The sequence below is a fragment of the Caloenas nicobarica genome, chromosome 2, assembly GCF_036013445.1.
Source record: "Caloenas nicobarica isolate bCalNic1 chromosome 2, bCalNic1.hap1, whole genome shotgun sequence".
In the NCBI taxonomy this organism is placed as follows: domain Eukaryota; kingdom Metazoa; phylum Chordata; class Aves; order Columbiformes; family Columbidae; genus Caloenas; species Caloenas nicobarica.
Window position 1 is genome coordinate 134978187 of NC_088246.1, and position 18566 is coordinate 134996752.

General features: G+C 41.0%; 1 protein-coding gene across 2 annotated transcripts in view; it reads right to left on the reverse strand.

Annotated features, from left to right (window-relative positions):
• Positions 1 to 1265: 1265 nt before the first annotated feature.
• ZNF704 (zinc finger protein 704) overlaps positions 1266 to 18566 on the reverse strand; it is an 89141-nt gene continuing 71840 nt past the window's right edge. The window contains exons 5-10 of one of the 2 annotated variants that reach the window (XM_065627127.1): positions 17067 to 17167; positions 14701 to 14962; positions 9640 to 9744; positions 4422 to 4516; positions 2607 to 2705; positions 1266 to 1905 (exon numbers count right to left, since the gene is read on the reverse strand). In XM_065627127.1, the coding sequence (XP_065483199.1) occupies positions 1710 to 1905; positions 2607 to 2705; positions 4422 to 4516; positions 9640 to 9744; positions 14701 to 14962; positions 17067 to 17167 (858 nt within the window). In that variant the 3' untranslated portion in view covers positions 1266 to 1709. Of the gene's footprint in view, positions 2706 to 4421; positions 4517 to 9639; positions 9745 to 14700; positions 14963 to 17066; positions 17168 to 18566 lie in introns of both variants that reach the window. The other variant, XM_065627129.1, reaches the window with a different exon arrangement.

Sequence of the window (18566 nt, forward strand, 5' to 3'; positions counted from 1 at the left end):
ATAATCTTATTACAAGAATTCTTAAAGTGCCCTCAGGAAAGGTGCTCACAATGCCATGACATTATAGAAACAATATACAATCTGATACATTATTTCCAAAAAGTCCTCCAAAGCAAAAAGGGAAAATATAAAATGAGAGGAACAACAAATATATAGGCAAACACTGTCAGTCTAACAATAGTCAAATTAATTATGGAACACTTTATAATTAGTCTTGGAGTTCTTGCCAAAATGGGGGTCAAATTGGCAGGAGTATCTTGGAAAAGTCCCAGATTTTCTAAGTTCTACCAAAGTAAATACACCATCAGCAAGCTCAGTGTTTGAAGATGAAATTACTGTGAGGTATTTTACTAAGGAAACTGAAAAAAATACAACATCCAAAAAACCCCCATGACCTGCATTTTACTAAGAGAAAAGAACATAGTGGCTCCACATATCCACTGACCTTTAGTGTCTTGTTTTATAAAGAAAAGAATCTTTCTCATCCATGTTGATCTCAGATTTTATACATATGTATAATAGATCATATTATACATATATATAAATTGTCATACACACACATATGTGCATGTATTTCAGGGTCTTACTAGATTTTGGGGTATTTTTTTTTTTAAATGACTTAGAGAACACAATTGGGAAAAAAATCAAGTAATTACGTGCACGCAAGCATATCTTGCCACTTGTGCATGTAAATTACACAATTTGTAAACAACTGCAGAAATAGCATGCTCAAATTGGGGATCTGATTGCCCAATTATCTTGTTCAAAGAAAATCTGATTTATAAGCTTGGGTATCTCCTATTATAAATTTTACTTCCCAGTACTACTTCGCTGAATTAATAATGTACATTCTAAACAACTGCATTGTTATTTTGTGCTTCTATATTGGCATAAGCAGCGATGCATGCTTAATAAAGCTATCAAGTGAACTTTAGACCAGATTTTAGGAAGCAGTTTAGATACTTAAGCGTCCCCCTATTTCAAGGAGGATGAGCCAGCTTAGGCAATTAGAAAAAAAAAAAAGAGCTGGTCTAATTTCAAATGCTACGAAAAATAAAATCCAGGAATTTGTGGGCCTCTATATGTCTCTATTAATAGGCAATATTTTGCTTCCTATTTTTTAATTCTTTTTTTTAAAGGTGTCTTTATTTTTGCATTGAAATAATTGTTAATTAATGGTAATTAGATACAAGTTGAGACAGAACACCGGCTTGCCAGATTCTGGTGTATACTTTCTAATGGACACAGAAACTAAAGTACCCAAATCTATCCAAGTACTGCGAGTATAGAAACTTGTTAATTCTTATATCAAAATGAGTTAAGAAATGGATTTTTACCATAAATATGCTCCTCCTTTGCTGTTGTACTTCTTTTTCTGAGATGATGCTGTGGAAAAAGGGGTATTTTCTTTTCTCTGCCAATTTTTTGCATCAAATAAACCTTAGCAACTTTAATAGGGGGGAAAAAATGCCAAGCAAACCATTATCTTAACAACTATCTCTCAAGTAAGAGAAAAAGAAGAGCAGAACTGCTGGGCTGAATCGTGTCCCTGAATAGGTTATTACAGATAAACCTAGCGGCTGCATTTACCAGTTCTTGACAGGCCTCCTGCAGCAGCAGATGTGCTGGTCCAACTGTTCATTCTCCCTCAGAAACAGGAGAGTGGTAAGAAAAGCTACTGGACCCCATTTAATTCTTACGTGTTTCAATCACATATCTTCCCCCGACGACTTCTTGCGACAATATCTGCTGGTGACTTGCCGTTGCTGCTTTTCTTCCTCCAGGGGATCAAAATCCAATCTGGTACTTAAATTACTTTGTTCCACTCCACTGGACTGTGCCTGGTTTAAAAATCTTCCAGGAGCACTGCTTGTCCTTCTCGCAAATTCAGACTTTGCTTTTCTCCTATAAACAAACAAACAAAAAGCCCAACTCCTCCCCACATCCCCTTTCCAAAAATATAATATAATCATGATCATTCGTATTAGGAGAATTATTTAGCAGTCTCCAGTCTTAGTACAGCTTTTGTTGAGTAAACTGTAGCTTATACAACTCTGAAGTATTTATTAGAAATTTTTTTTTGAAAAAAGATCTTTGTTTCAGGAAAAGAAAAATCGTTCATTTCAGCAAATAGAGACATTCACAGCACAGAGACTGAAATGGTTAAAAATCATCCTAAGGAGCAAGTAGCTCACAGAGTTAGCAAAAAAATTAACTTTTTCCTTTCTTTTACAGGAAAACACTAATAGCTGCTCTGGTTTCCATACTTAGTAAGAAAGAATTTTGTTGTATGTTCTTGGTTTTGTTTTTTGTTGGTTTTTTCTTTTTTTTTTTTTTTTCCCCTCTATATTGCTCCACACAGGTTTTGATTAGTGCTTCTCCTTGGCTACAAGTGCTTCACTTTGAAATACAAAGCTCTTTAAAAAAAAAAAAAAAAAATTAAAACCCACCAAAAAAAAAAAAAGAAACAACGAAAAAACCCCCAACACCACATCACTGGAGGGAAAACGAGAAGTGATACAGTGCAGCTGCAGCAATCTGGTTCTGCTTGTTGTTCTCCCCCCTCCCCAAATCCTTTGCATCATTTCACTCTTTAGTCGATGAACCTTTGGCAGGCCTTCTTCCACCGGCAGGCAGTGCACCACATATCTCTGTTCTCCATCCCATAGACCTTCCGACACTTTTTCCCCTCCCCTCTAGGCTTCCTGTCAGAGAGAAAGGGAAGCTCATTAACGAGATGCTTTCATAACTTTGCTCCATCACCCTCCGACCAGGACAACTACCTCAACACAGTGTAGCAGGCAGAGAACCCGCGGTGTTTCAAAGGGATTTATTTGGGTTGGTTTTGAGTCAGCCGGGAGCTGCTGAAGCAGGAAGGCACAGGGCTATGACTTCACAGATCTGAGTGACCAGAACTTCTCCTCACCGGGCTTCTCCAGCTTCTGCAGCGGCTGCTGAGCCTGCTCCTCTGCTCCAAGCCTGAGCCCAGGAACATGCAGCCCTGACTTCAGCCAGAGACTAAACCCGGCCTACATAAATGGTACTCCAGCCACGTAATGGATAATCACAGCTGTTCTACAACACAGCCCAGGTCACCTCAGGCGTAAGTCCTCTTTGCTTCAGAGCTGCGGTACAAATATTGTGCGTAGCTCTGGGCAGCAGAGCAGCCTGCCAGCAGGTAGCAGCTGTGCAGAACAGGGGAAAGGCTCCCAGCTCCTCAGCTTGCCAGCTCCCAGCCCATCCACTGAGAAACAACAGGGATTAAAACCAAGTTTTAACCCTTGCCCTCTGCTGCAGCACGTTCACATGTATTCCTGCTCTGTCATCCTCGACGTCAACAAAGCAGGCAGTATGTGCTCTTAAAGCTATAATGATTGTCATGTTTTCCATCTTATAACCACACTCAGAAGGTCACAAGTTCAGAAAATGATCAGAGTAACTGTTAAAATGGCACTTTTTTTTTTTATTCAACACATCAAAATCCAGCAAACCTGAGGAGCAATGCTACAAGAAGCAACCCAATGCTTGCTACAGCAGTGCCAACTGTCCTTGAGTCTTTGAATCAAGTAACTGTACAGACAGAATTGCTTAATACCTGTATTACACGCTGCATGGCACACATGAGAATTGCCTGGTGATGCCTCTCTTGCATACTTATATATTTTTTGACTACCAAACATTCATTAATAGGCACAATCCATGAATTAGGAAGATCCTAAGTTTGGTTTGTAGCATATGCAATGATCTGAGAGTCATGAAGAAAATTTTAGGGTACAGTCACCTTTAGGACTGTGAGAAATTAAGAGTTTCTTTACTGTAAGAAATTTAGTTTTACAGTTTGATTTTTTAGCATAACTTTTTGAACACTTTTAAAGCAGATTTTGTTCAAATATCAGTTAGCTTTAATGGAAGTGAACATTGCTCATGTCTAGGAAGACAAGGTATAAAAAGCTTTGCTTTAATCTAATTTATTGTACGGTATGGATTCTTATAATTCACTGACTGTGATGAACACACAAGACAGCCCAGGCTTTTAGGGAAAAAAAGCAAAGCTACGTAATGAAGTACAGGATGCTTCGGCTGGAGCAGTGCATCTGGGCAGCGTCTCTTTACAGGGCAATTTAGATCTGCATCTGAACTCCAGACATGCCTGGCATAAGGCCGTGGTTTTGCTTCACAGCCTGTCTTCGTCATTCCGCAACAACTCACTTTTCCCTAAAACTTTACCTTTGATGGCAATGAAAAGCAAAATAGGTCCAGAACAGTTACTCTGCAGCGGTGTAGTAAGAAACTCCCTGACAACTGCAATCACAGTTGGTGGTGTGGTTTTTCTGTTTCTTTGGTCACTGACATCTTATTTACTAAATGCCCTCCAGGTTCTGAGGCTGCTGGTCTGTCAGCAGGCGCTAATGGTCCCGTACCTCAAGCCAAATGCTACTCTAGGCGGTGATGAAAGAACTGTGTAGGACTGTTTCTGCTCTCCACTCCCTGCAGGACGATTATGAGTTGGTGAGACCTGTCAATATAGACAAAAAAAGCTGCTTATGAAGAACACACACGCATGAATACAGTATAAACACTTCTCCCAGAAAATGCAATTCATGATGCATGGTAGCAAGGATATTCAGGAAATTCAGTTATTATATATCATACAAACATAAGTAAATTGTAGGTCTACTTAGAAAGACGTCCATTTAGCGTTAGGTACATTATATTGGTTCTATTTTGCTTCCCTGTACTTCCAGTCATCCAAACAGAGCAAACCAGAATACATATCAGCATCACTTCAGGTTTTGGGAAGTAAAAAAAATGCATTCATTCTTATTTAGCTCTGAATAGCTCTTATGAAAACTTTCTCCAATTTAAGCAGAGGAAATAACTGGAAAAATAAACTCCGGCCTGTGCTGAGAACAATACCAATAACCCCCTATGAAATAAAGGGATTTCAGGTGTTGCTCCTGTCTGTGACTTGTCACTCTCTGTAGAGAGACGGCCTTGGAGAAGGGGGTTTGCTCCAGGTCAGTTACTATGCAGCCCTTGAGGTTTTAATGGGAGCACAAGGCAGCCCTTCTGATCAAGGCTGCTAATGGGATGTGCTGGATTATCTCCTTTATTCTGCACTCTAAACCTTCTCAGAAGGTGTCCTCCTTTGTGAATATTCCCCAGTGAAGGGTGTAGTTTGGTCTTCTGAGACTTTCCAAATAAGCCTCCTACATGAGCCTGGGGGTTGGCAACATTATTTGAGTAATCACATGGCACAAAGCTTGGCCTTAAATAATTCCTAAATTTTATTACTAGGGTCTTACTTCACTCCTGGGTAAAGGCCGCAACCACTTCACATCTAAAACACCAGAAAAACATTACAAGTGCTCACTTTTTGTTATGTACAGAACACAGCAAGTTTCACTTGGGCATCTGGTGCACGGAGTCACTGTCCCCTGCAGCCAGGAACTGCAGATATCGTCACAGTTCCCTGCGTTGCTCTGACTTTTCACTCTTGCCCTTTTAAGTCTCATAATACCTGGTAGAACGGGAATTGACCTGACCTGAAGAGAGTTATTGAATGTGCTTTAATTTTTGATATAAAGTCTATTTTCTAGCTACTCCACAGTAGCAAAAAAACCCTAACTAATACTTGCAATGGAGTGCAGACACTCCTTCAACTTTTACTCTTGGCTGATAACTATAGAAATTTCTGATTTAACTGCATGTGCCGCTCACACTCTGAACAAGCTTAGACCATTACTGGTATATGAAATATACCTCCAAAACTTAAAATTTCCTCTCTCTCTACCTGCTTACCATTACTCATGTTTTATACATCCAGAGACCACACTAGCTCCTTTTGTCCTATTGAGGGCAGCTTCTTGTCTGCTTCCTTTTTTCCTATATTTTATCAGCCACTTCTTTTATCTAAGAATGATTGAAACACTGTGAAAAACTGTGGTTTTCCAACCATTAACAGCAACCAGAGCTCCAGCCAATTCTGTTAGGGTCCTTAAACATTTAAAAAACCCCAAAAAACAAAACAAAACAACCCAGAAAATTTTTATATCTACCACTACAAATTGATACTCAACATACTCCTTGGTTACCATTGAACCAAAAGAAGTACTTTGATGGCCTCCTATGTTAGAAGCAATTATCCTGATTGCTTCCAAACACAGAGCAGGTTTGAGCAGTAATTGCAGCGTGCAGACTGCGCCTCCCCTGACATTCTCCAGAGGGGTCTCTGCATGGTGGTTTCCAAGGCAGCTACACAGTACTTCATGTATTTTGATAGGCTTTGCAGGAGGTCTAAACGACAGCAGTTAGCTGTACTCCTTTGTAGGCGACACTAAGAGCAGGTGAACAGGAGGCTGTGAGAAGGCAAAATCCTCGCCCTTGGCGGCTTTTCACATTTGAAGTGTTGTCTAACGCAAAGAATGAATGTGAAACGATAACGTTTGTTTGAAGGGAGGACCTGGAGCTTCCAGTTACATTTCCTGGGGGAAACTGTGGTTACAGAGAAGATTCGTGATCTGTAAACATCAGATTATTGAACTTAAAGATCTCTCCTGTTCAACCTTTTTGGCTCTTACGAGCAGGCAGGTAAAAATCAGTATCATCCACCTTGGGAACCTAACTTACGCATGATTCAGAGCACGATGTCTAAGGACTTTGGAGGTTCCCCTAATTCTCCTCCTTAATGACTATAAGACTTCTAGATCACAGGTGTTAAACACATTTTCACCACAGGCCACATCAGCCTCCCGGTTGCCTTCAAAGGGCTGAATGTAATTTTAGGACTGTATAAATGTAACTACATTCGGCATTTTGTAGGCAACTGTGAGGCTGATGTGGCCCCTGGTGAAAATAAGCTGGACATCCCTGTTCTAGATAAATGCCTATGGTTAGATGCTGTGAATACGCTCACGTTCACAAAGGCCTTTTGGTGCTGCTCAGCTAAAGACTGCCCAAAATCAAAGACTTAATGCAAGTCATGATGTCTCTCTGAACACCCCAGTTCCCAGGACAGCCAGCAGGCAGTACTCAGTGTCATCGAAATTCAATGTCCACAGGAACGAACAGGGAAACACCTGAGGTAGGTGTGGAAAAAAACAAAACAAAGCAAAACAACGAAAACCACATAAAAATAATATTTTGAAATTTCATCTCCTCCTAGACTTAACTGCTGACATACAGGCCTAGAAAGAAGACTGTTCAGAACCAGGATTCAGCAGCTCTCCAACAGGCCAAGGACAGAACGGCCCCATGCCAGCATCACTAGTGATGTGAAGAAATGCATAGGCCTATGCAGCTCTGCAAATCTGTACCTAATCCTTCACTGCCCAGTGGTTTGTCCAAGCCAAAAAGCCATTTTAGAAAAATTCTTGGCTAAATATTAATGGTCAGGTAAAAAGTAATGGTTTGGACTTACTCTCTGAAGTTCCTTTGGGTGCTACAGACATGCATCTAATCTCAGGGACCATGTATGTATACAGTTGCATGAGTTTATGGTATACTGGCTCTGTCACATAGTCTGGGATTAAATAAACCTCATAAGAGAAGGCGAAAAACCCCTATACTATAGCTTTCCTAAAGTAGTTACACTCAGTATAAGAGTGGGAATTGACAGAGCCCTGTTTTATACGGCAATATCTAATTTACTTTGAAACAGGAAAACCAAAACTTTTGTTTCATGTCATTTTTAACATCACTTTGCATTTGCACCCTCACTTACTGCATATAATTTTCCACTGCAGGTAAACCTTTGTAATTCAGATGACAGAACAGACAAAGGTGTGCAAACCTACAAGTTTTTGTGTTTACTTGCTTTTGTTGTGTTTGGGTTTTTTGTTCTGTTTTGGTTTGGGTTTCGTGCTAAATAGCTTTATAACTGTTGTTAGAGCTATAAAGGCAGTTCATATGGTTCCCTGAGCAGTTTATAACTCTGCCAGCATCACTGCTTCCCCAGGTTTTTGTATTGGGATTATTTTTGAATTGTACTTATATCATTGGCATCTCCATACAATTCTCAGAAAGTGATTTGGCATTTCTTAAATTCCTTTGAGAACTCTCAAGGCCACAGTCACAGATCAGCGTTGTTGCTCAAACAAGTAAACTCAATGCATACGTGTCTAATCCTGTCCTCTTAAGTGTCTGATTTACAATGTGGCTAATTGCATTTGTAGATTCCCAACACTCCTGGCACCAATTTCTGCTACTCCACAAAAGGAGCTGGTTTAATAATTACTCTGTATCAATCCCATTGTTGAGAAATCAAATTCTCAAGGAACTTTATGGATAGCGCTCTCTGTCAAGGCACTCTTGTTCAAATTGCTGCCAGCATGATGTCTTTCACTGTTAGTTGTTCCTTGATGGAATTTAATAAATATTCATTGGCAGAGTGTAGTGTAATTGATTCAGCCACTTTCATTTTTTATCAGCCCTGCAGGATGCCGCAGCCTCTGCAGAAAATCTCCAAGATTTGCCAAAGGTTGACAGTAAGAAGCTTTGGAGATTCACTTGATGAAAAGAAGCGAGAGAAACAGCGTCTCTTATTGCCATGTCTAATATTCACTGTCAGGAGAAAAAAAAAAAGCTATATGGTTCTTTGGATGAGCAATGTGCCTTATATAACACACTTTAAAAATTAATAAATTCATAAATTGTAATATTAAATGAAATTGTATGATATCGAAAAGGTTTATGATTAGAGGATATCAATTTATGCTGAAAAATGCTTTCCAATAAAAATTAGGATACACTACATTAATATGTATTTCTATTTATTATACAGAACACTTTCCGCTACTCACAAATAGTGATTTACATTTACTTTTAGTATTCACCATGCTAGGCACTAGAAGCCTAATCCATCTGAACTCTTCACAAAGGTTTTTAACTCCCCCTACAGTATCCTCACCTATACTGCGTTGCATTTAGGAGTACTGCAAGTCTATGTTTAAGCAAACATCCCATTTCTGCAGTCCTGTTCATGAAATTAGGCCTTGTACACTCGCTTTTTTGAAGAAAGGGTCAGAGCTGACTTTACATCTAATAGATCTTCATTAAAATGTGTCAAACTGCAATTGTATCCATATCAAAATGCAACACGTATTGAACGTATTTTCTGTATAAAAGTAGAGAATTTTCTGATGTCACTGGGGACTACATATATGCAGCCTACTAGAATCAACCTCTGCATTTCATCTTATTGTTGCTTTCAGTTGCCTTTCAAATACGCTTCATCTTCAGAACTCATTCAGGTAACAGCCCTTCTGCCTGAATCCAATTAGCCTGTTAGCATAGCCATCACCTTGCTGATTTTCCATCTAGTTTTGAAATCTCTTAATGGCACAAAAAGCAGCAGATTGTGCGAGGCTCTGCACCTACGAGAACATTCTTTTGTGAGCATATAGTTCAAAAAATATATACTATAGATCCAATTTTCTGCTTGTAGACACTGATGCAAAAAAAAGTAATCGTACTGAAGAGCAGCAAAAGCGTTAAAATCAGCCATGCTGGAAAACCGAAGCACACATTTAATTTGTTTCTCTCCAGTACCTCTTATGTCAAATTTATTTCTATCATGAGACAGTGTGAAGCAAAACAAAAAGTTCTAAAAACTTTTTTTTGTGTGTGTCATTCACTTACTGGAATGCCGGTGAAGGTAACTGGAGGCGACTGCCAAGAGATGCTAAAGCTACTGCCATTGGGAGTGAATTTTGCTGACCCTGGAATGTTCACCGGAGGAGTGGCCTGTGTGAAAAGAAAATATTATTCCGGTAAGAAGAACTTTTCCTCTTCCGAAGCATTTCAAGGTATCTTTCACTCCTTCAAACTGTAAATCTATGAGAGACTTTCCAACGTGGAAAAGAACTGCACGGTGACAAGCATTTTACCCTTATTAGAGGGATAATCATGGATAAGCCGGTAAGGAAGGCACATATTTATACATTGCTGTTCTTAAAACCTTGTTTAAAAAAAGACAATAGCTCTCACAAGAATCCATACAAAACCCTTAAAAGCCAGATCTGATAAAAAACACACAAAATCAAACATCATCTACAAATAACTTAGAATATTGCCAGCTAGCAGCAAAGAATATTACAAATTATCACCTGTTCCACAGCGATAAACAAGGCAGCATTTAAAGTGACAGCAGCTGGTTTAAACAACTGAAAACCAGCTGGTCAGGCTTCTTGGACAACAGGGTTAATGATCAACAGTAAGGGTTTGCAATTTCTCATCAGATAAATGCTGTTATGAATCATTCCAATTAAAAGTGTCTTTCCTGTTAAAAACAAGGAGCTGAAAATCATCCTTGGGATTCAAAAACCAGCTCTTAAAAGACTAAGCTAAAACAAATATTTGAAGGACCCCTGGGCCCCTTGAACTTTTATGTTCTTCCCATCTGGGCTGCAATGCCCAGTGCTGCCCTGGGGTGCAACACCCGATAGTCTGAGCTCAGACGGTTGAGCATCTTTCAACTTGTGCCTTCCCTCTGGTTTCCCCATTGGACTATGCGCCCTCAGGAATTTTCCCCTACCCCTGTTTCAATCCTGTTTAATTTACAGAGTCAGGAATTTCATACCTTTGCAGTTACCCTGCCTAACAGGAGCGCAAGCAGCCGCCATGAACACAGGCTCCCTTTGACTCCTGAATTTCAAGCTTTCGCCGCAAAAAAAAAAGGCTCCTTGGTTTAAACTTATCAAGAACTTGCTATAAAAAATGAGCTTTTACTTCTGCCTTTCAGTTGTCTGCGCCTTACAGTAATAAAATACACTTCTTCAAGCAGTGTTTGTGTTTGAAGCTGTGGAAGTTGCCTCACGGCTTCAGGGGAGAGAGCTTCCCGGAGCTGCCAGGCAGAGAGGGGCGATGACAAACTACAACCTGATAGTCCTCATTAAAGATAACCTTCAGAGTAAACAAGTGCTGAAGCAATCCCCTGGAGTCTCTCCAAGGAAAAGAAACCGAGAGCCCTGGATGCCTCCGTCTCCAGCCCGACGCTCTGTGGGCTGCCGGGCCTGCTGGCGGCTCCACGAAAATCCGCAGGGACATGTGGAGAAAATGTCCGCTGAGCTCCACAAAGCATAAACACCTCGCTGAAAGGCACCAAGAAAAATTTGGCAACTCCAGACAGTACCAGCAGTGCTTCATCACGACCCCGTTTAAACAGGAAGGGGTGATGGACCACGGCAGTCCTGCCAGGGAAGGCTGGAGGCACGGGGTGGGTATCGGCATCCCACCGGGGTATCAGCGCAAAGCCGGGCTCAGCACGGCGCCTTCCCACGTATTCACATAGGGCCCGCAAGGGAAATCCCAGGTGCTGAAAAAGCCCCTCTGTAGTTCCCCTGCAGCTACGTTTAACAGGTACAGGCCCTAGTTTCATAATGAAAAGCGAAGTATGAAAAATTTAAAATCGCTGTAATTTGCAGTTGCCTAAAATACCATGGTGCTCAATTCTTTCTTCTCAGTGCCTAAATATCTACCTCAGATACGATCCAATTTAGACAGTCAATCACCTCGTTCATTCCTTCCCCAGACATGCATCTTTGCTCAGCAAGCACAGCCATGTTTCCCAGGGTAATGCTTCAGACAATCTCTTCCATAAGGTGAGCAACCTTAACATTACAACCAACTGAAGAGTTTCTGTACCTCAATTTAAGTATATTCGTGCATAACCTTTACTTATTTATTTGTGTCAACATTGCCCTTGCATCTGAAATAGCACCTGCTTGTCCTCTTCCCCTCCCGTGTTTGTCCCCTCCCTTCCCAGCCAGCAGTCTCCCCCTCTCCTCACCCTGGCTTTTTCCCAACCTGTCTGTCCCTGGGCTGGAGAAGCCCCCGTGTCCTCCTTGCCCTCCCTCCTCCCTCTGACCACCTTTTCTTTCTACCTCTTCTAACTGGAGCCCATGATCCTCGAACTTGGTTGACCAGAACTCTACTCAGGATCTCAGCTGAAGTTATCCAGGGGTCTTGTACAACAGCATTAAAAATCCCCGTCTCTCCTAGATATTTCTTACTCAGAAAAGCTGACAACTTTTTTTTCCCCCCTTCACAGCTCTGTTGTTGTTGGCTTACACTCACTCTGTGCTTGATTAATGAACACAGGTTTTCTCCTCACATAGTTTTCTTATTACCCCAGTTTATAGCAGAGAAATCTCATTAGTTCCTAAGATGCAGGACTTCGCATGTTCTGCCATTAAATTGCATCCACAACCTACTATTCTTCAGATCACCCAGTCAAGTAAGCGTGATGTATAAACCCCCGTACTGCTGACGTCTCCCGAGTTTGTTATCAGCAAAGGCTATCATAGTATTTGTGTAGTACCAAAATGATCTAATGAAATCAGACTCAAACTCAGCTTTTCATTCAATTCCACTAATAACATTCAATAGCCCTTTTGAAATAACTCACTGATCTTCTCCCTGGCTCCCCCACTCCCTCTCCTACACTAAATTTGATCTCTAGCCTAATCAATACTGCCTATATGTTAGAAGATCAAATCATCTCCTTAAACCCCAAAGGATTTGTTCTTCTTTACTGCTTCTTTGTTGTTTACAAAGCTACTTTGTCCACGGAAGATGTTACACCGTTCTAGGATAATCTTTCTTTGGGGTTCCTCCACTGCAGTTCACCTCATTTGCTGTACTTTCCACCATTTCTTCAATTATTCTTCTAAATCTTTCCTCATCCATAGGACTGGGTCAGAGAAGAGAGTTAGGACTTGCCTGCTGCAGGTATTGTATTTTCCATTTTCCAGTCATACAAGAAATGACAATTAACAGATCTGTTTAGGATCTTGCGATTCAGCTTTGGGTTCTGTATTTTTGTCCCCTTTTCAACAGGAATCCTGGGATGAGCATTATTCAGACTCCTTTATCTGAGTTCCTTAAGCTGTGAATTTTGCCTCTTCCCTCCCAATGAAGTAATTTCCATTTTCATGCTCTCATTCAGATGAGAGATTGTCATCATCACTATATTCCCCTTCAATGCTTTGTTTCAGTTTTGATACAGATAATATCAGAAGTTAAAAAAGTTTTGAAATTCTGTACATGGCTCACTCCAGCAAGCAAACTGCAGGAAATACGGTGGTATTAAAGATGCTGTCGTCACCTTCTCTTCTATTCCCTTCCACACAACAGATTAGTCACAAGAGTGCTTAAATGTTATGAGTGAAAAGCCGGGCTCAATTCCTCCTCTTGCTAGTGAGAGCTGGATCTCCCCCTTGCCTCCCGGAGATTGCTCTGCTTGCTGGGCTAGAGGGACTCCAGCGCAGGACGCCGCCGACCTGCTCTGCAGCAGCTGCCTCCTCTGCCAGGACAACGTGAGTGCTGAGCAGGGACCTCGCCTCCTGCTTCCAGCTCAACAGCCCTGAACGGTGTGAGTTGTGTCACTCCTTGCTGATGAAGTACTGAAACCAGAGCAACTTGAGAAGGAGACAGGGCTCAGACACTTGTAGTCTCGTGTCATGGAACACATCCGTTCAAAACCAATCCAAATGGCTTAAACATTTGAACTGTGATTTCCTTAAACAAGTGCTTTACTCAAAGGCTGCATATAAAAAAGCATCGAGCAGGTCTCCCAATTGCAGGGAAGACTGTCACAACTGCAAATCCCAAATGAAGTGAGACTCTTCTCAGCAGCCCAGACTTTGTGCCTCACTCTGTGAGAGGCATGGCTTAAGCTAGACTGAGAAGAATGTCCTCCTAGCTGGCTTGACCAGTCCCCAGGTTGGTGTGCTACCAGATGCAGCTCCCACTCGAGATGCCAAGCTTCCAGCCATGCTTTCCACCATGCACGAGAGTCTAAAACAAGCCTGTAAATTCTGTATGGTTCCCCCTGCCCTTTTAGTGGATCTGGTCCAGACACATGACAAAAAGGTTTCATCTGCACAATGCTGTATACAAAAGTTATTGCATGTCATAAATTTAAGAGAATTCATTTCTCCGGTGCGTATGCAGGTCATGGACCGCACTACTTCAAAGTCTCTATTCTTCTTTTCTCATATGGTATCCAGACCAAAACATGTCAAATTTTAGTGCACTTTTACAATTAATGGTTTCTGTTTGAACTTAATTGTAAGTTTTTGGAATAGGAGTTTTTTTGCATCTGATTGGATTTTTGCCATTTGCAAAGCATTACCTCTAAGAGTAGGAGGATACCATATATGCCTTTTCATTCTTCCTGCTCTGCTTCCTGCACGCAAAGTGACATCTCACACTGTACAAACAAAGGAAATCAATTGTTCCTGGCACCCCCCAGGTACCTACCTACAGACACACAGGTAACTTACAAGCAGAGCTGCAGCTGGGAGGGATTCAGCTGATTGAATGAGAATTTTTACATTGCAGGAGACTGCATCTGAGCACATTACCTTGGGCCCTCCTTATCATTAGTGGATAATTCACTGATATAGGCAATGGGATACACAGAGAAACTCTTCTCAATCTAAAGTATGCACCTTTGTGTGGCTGGATAAATAGCACCCCAAAAACCATCAGCTATGGTGGGAGCACAAGCAAATAAACAATTAGCTCAGAAGCAGACATCTAAATTTAAATGGGATGAATCACTTGGGCTGCTCTGAAAACTTTTCAGCCCATTAAAACTAGACTTGGCTTTTTAAAACTCAAACATTATGCTCTGACATTCCTTCATACATCAATGGCATTAATGCAATCAACAGAGTTCACCCTCACTAGCATTACCTGGTAAGCGTGGTCCGTGTGTACGAGGTAGAGATTGGTAGGAGCTGAGCGGCTCAGAGGTGTCATCAATTTAGTCTCGGTTTTGGCACAGGAAGTTTCAGGACGGATTGCGTCTTGGGTGGGAAAGGAAGGAGGAGATGCTAAAGATGGAGAGACTGGGGAAAGACTGCTCAAGCCATCAGCTACTGAGTCCGTGTTGAGTCTGATTTCTGTATAGTAAAAATCCTCCTCTCCATCACTATAGTCAGACTCGCCTACACGTCTGTATCAAAACAAAGAATGAAGGACTGATTAAATGGAAGCAAGAACTCCAAGGTAAATTTTGTGTTCTAGATGCATGAGCACATATATTCACACTGTCAATAAATTAATATTCCCAGTTTCAACCAAACCTACTTTATCAGCATTCTGGCCGCAGGCAAGGGGGAGAGGAAAAGAAAATTATCTAGTCTGAAGGGAAAAGAAGTATGAATTAGATTCTTTTTTTCTCTCTGTATTATTCTTGATTAATTCTTTGACCTTGAAGTAGATGTTTAACTTCTATGCTTCAGCTTAAATATCAGCTTCTCATTCCTAACTATTGAAGCTACCCAGAATCTCAACGTACTTTGACTTGAGAAACGACAGAGCAGCCACGGAAGGACGGGTAAAAATAACAAACACGGGCAAGATACACTTCACTAATGTTATGGCAAACAATGTGTAATCTTATCATAGGTTACTTAATTAAACAAATTATAGTTATGGCCGTGTTTCACTGTTAACTCTCCTTGGTGTAACAGAAGAAGCTGCTAGAAAACAGTCTCACCATGCAACTCACTCAGACACGGGCAGAAAAAGGACAAGTAAGGGCTGGCTTGCTGGTGCTGGACTTGCTGGTCCTACTCTCTAGATGCAGACTTAGTGCAAGAGGAGGAGGTGTAAATGCTTAGCTGCCCCTGCATCCCCTGGCACTATCTGCTGCGTGTCTGAGCGCAAGTGCTAGGAGCGAAGCAGCGCAGTCAAACCAGTACTTGCCAGCTGGTTACATGTTATTTTGAAGTTCCTAACAAACCACTGTTTTAGCACATTTATAATCCCTGTGCTACACAGATGTAACTCACACCTTATACATGTGTATTTTCTCCTGCGTCTTCCATACGGGAAATCGGGGAGCCCTAAGTGTCCTCCTGCCTGCATGTCCATATCAGGGACACTCTTTTTCCAGGCATGCACCCCAAGAACAGCCCCTCACCAGTTAGTCCCTCAGTCTGCTTGCCCCTATATTGCTACCTGTGGTCCTCTTGCCACCTTACTCAATGAAAGTCATTGAGAGCATGGGTTGAGCAGATTTGCAGGGCTCTACCAGAAGTACCGCCTGCCAGACCTCTGCCAGTCGCTCACCAAAACCCCTCTCTCTGGCAAAGCTACAAGCTTCAAATTCCAGGGAAGTTCTGCTGTTTGCTTCTCCCTCCCCTGCGCCACAAAAAGGATGTCCCCACAATATGCAAGACAAAGAGCAACACTGAAAAGTGCACTTCGAGAGAGATTTCCTCTGTTTCTCGTAGCCTCACTCTTTGGAGTCTAAGCCCAACAGGAATTACTATCACCTTCACAAGACTCCCCTGAGCTCCACACCAGACTACTTCCTCATGGTCACTTTGATTTTTAAGCACTGGCTAACACAGATTTACACAACAGAGATGTGTTTCCACACACCTAACAGGCAAAGACCATGAGTCTCCACTGTAACTATATGTGAGACAGCTAGGTCACTCAGGGAATTGCACAGGAGACTTTGGTTGCAAACCAAAGCTCTGAAACAAGCTTGTGTCATACCAGACTCATTTGCTTTTGCTTCTGGTTCAAGTAACATCCACATGGAATTGCAACTCTGTTTCTTTTTCTTTGGTTTCTTAGGTTGTTGTTGGGGTTTTTTGTTTGTTTGGGTTTTTTATTTGTTTGTTTGGGGGTTTTTTTGGCATTAATTGGACTCAGAACCAGCACAAGCACCTGATCAGATGTGAAACAAGGCTGGAAAGCATTCATGCACAACCCTGAAACCTGTTGTGTTTCACACAGCGTCAGCTTGGATGTGACGCGCAGATAACACATATTAAGTAAATGCCACCGAGTTGTGCAGCCATCCAGGAAGTGCAGTGTGACCTAGACCCATATTTGACCTTCTAGCAAAGTCTACAAACATTCAGGAAAGAAAATGTCTCGCTGTTTGAATAAGTTCCTGTTCACCTTGATGCACTATTACACCATTTCCTCAGAAACCCAGGGATCAGAGACAGAAAAGCCAAGGAGAAGCCACTTCAATTCCCTGGCCAAGGACAACTGCTCCCCTTCCATAGCAAATCCCTTAGAGACTGCGCTCTTACCCAAGGTGGATGGTCCGTATGTGTTTCTGTATCCCTGCAGCTGTGCTCAGTACTTTCCCACAGTTTTTCCACAGGCATTTGAACATCACCTTCATTGAGTTCTGGAAATTGAGAGTAAAGCAACATTAGTTGCATGGAAGATAGAAAGAAAACCAAACCACCCAAAATGCATGCAGCTATAAAACACTGTGAAGGCTCCGTGCCTCTAACTCCAAATTTGTAATGATGTAATAGTCTCTCACAACAGTGTCGTTCTACTGAACTCAACAGAATCCCAGTGAAAAGCCACAGGAGTAGCTTGTGCCAAAACTTTACCTCTCCGCTCTTTGGCACGGCTTTTTCACTTTCAAGTTCCAGTTTCTGTCTCGCCACGAAAGGAAGCAAACGGTATAAAAACTTCCTACACTTGTCTGGAGCCTTTCGAAGAACAACTGATAAGGATTTCTCGCTTAACGAAAGGCATCTTCTTAAATTAAGACCTTCCTAAAGCAAGTTCTTACGAATGTTTCTGCTCATGAATTTTGCAAAACAGACAAAATATTGTGCCAGAAAACCATAGCTTCTGCAATGACAATATTGACCCATGAGCTGGCAAAACCAGCTTTTATTTCATTTAGAAGCTGCTGTGACCCTTACTTGGACAAGAGAATGAGAAGCCAACTGGCTGTGTTCAATGTTTTAAAAATAATACGTGTATAATCTCATTTTAATAGTTATGTTCTTTAATATTACTTCATTGGCCTAAACTGAGTTATCATTGATTTAGATCACAGCCAACAGGGCTACAACCAGCCCAGTCTTCAATATTTTGAAGACTCTGGAGGAAACTAGTCTTAATTTAAAGCACAGTATGTGGTAACAAAAAACACAGATGTTTCAGAACTGTACTGACTTTTTTAAAAGCTACTTTTACTGCAAAATGAAACCTACTTTATAAATTTTAAATGAAAAAAAAATCTAAATAATTTGTAATTCTCAAAAATAATTTTCTCTATTATTATAGAACACATCATTAAAGAAAACATGAGAAAGAGCTTAAAAACACCATATTTTTTATCCTATAATTTTAGTTACATGTAAAATTAAATTAATATATTCATATAAAGCTTGATTATAAAAGGAACAAGCACATCCTTAGGATAAGTACATGCTTCACTGCATCTTGAACAAAAGCTGACTTGGTGCTTTCTTCAATTTAGACCCTTTGGAATCGTGTGCCAGTAGATGGCAAGTTTGAGCATTTGCTAGAAAGACAATGATTAGAATATAATTTTTCCTAAAATTAAATGTAATCCATCTAGCAATTCTGACAGATACTTTGCTTACTTTTATAATAAAATACTAAATACTATCATCAGCTTAAAAACCCATAACCAACCACCAACCATGGTGACAAGATGAAGACCATGCTTACCATTTACATCCTAGGAAATCTGATATGACATCGTGAATGCCATATACATCTTTATAAACACAGCATGGTTTAACATCAATCTCCAG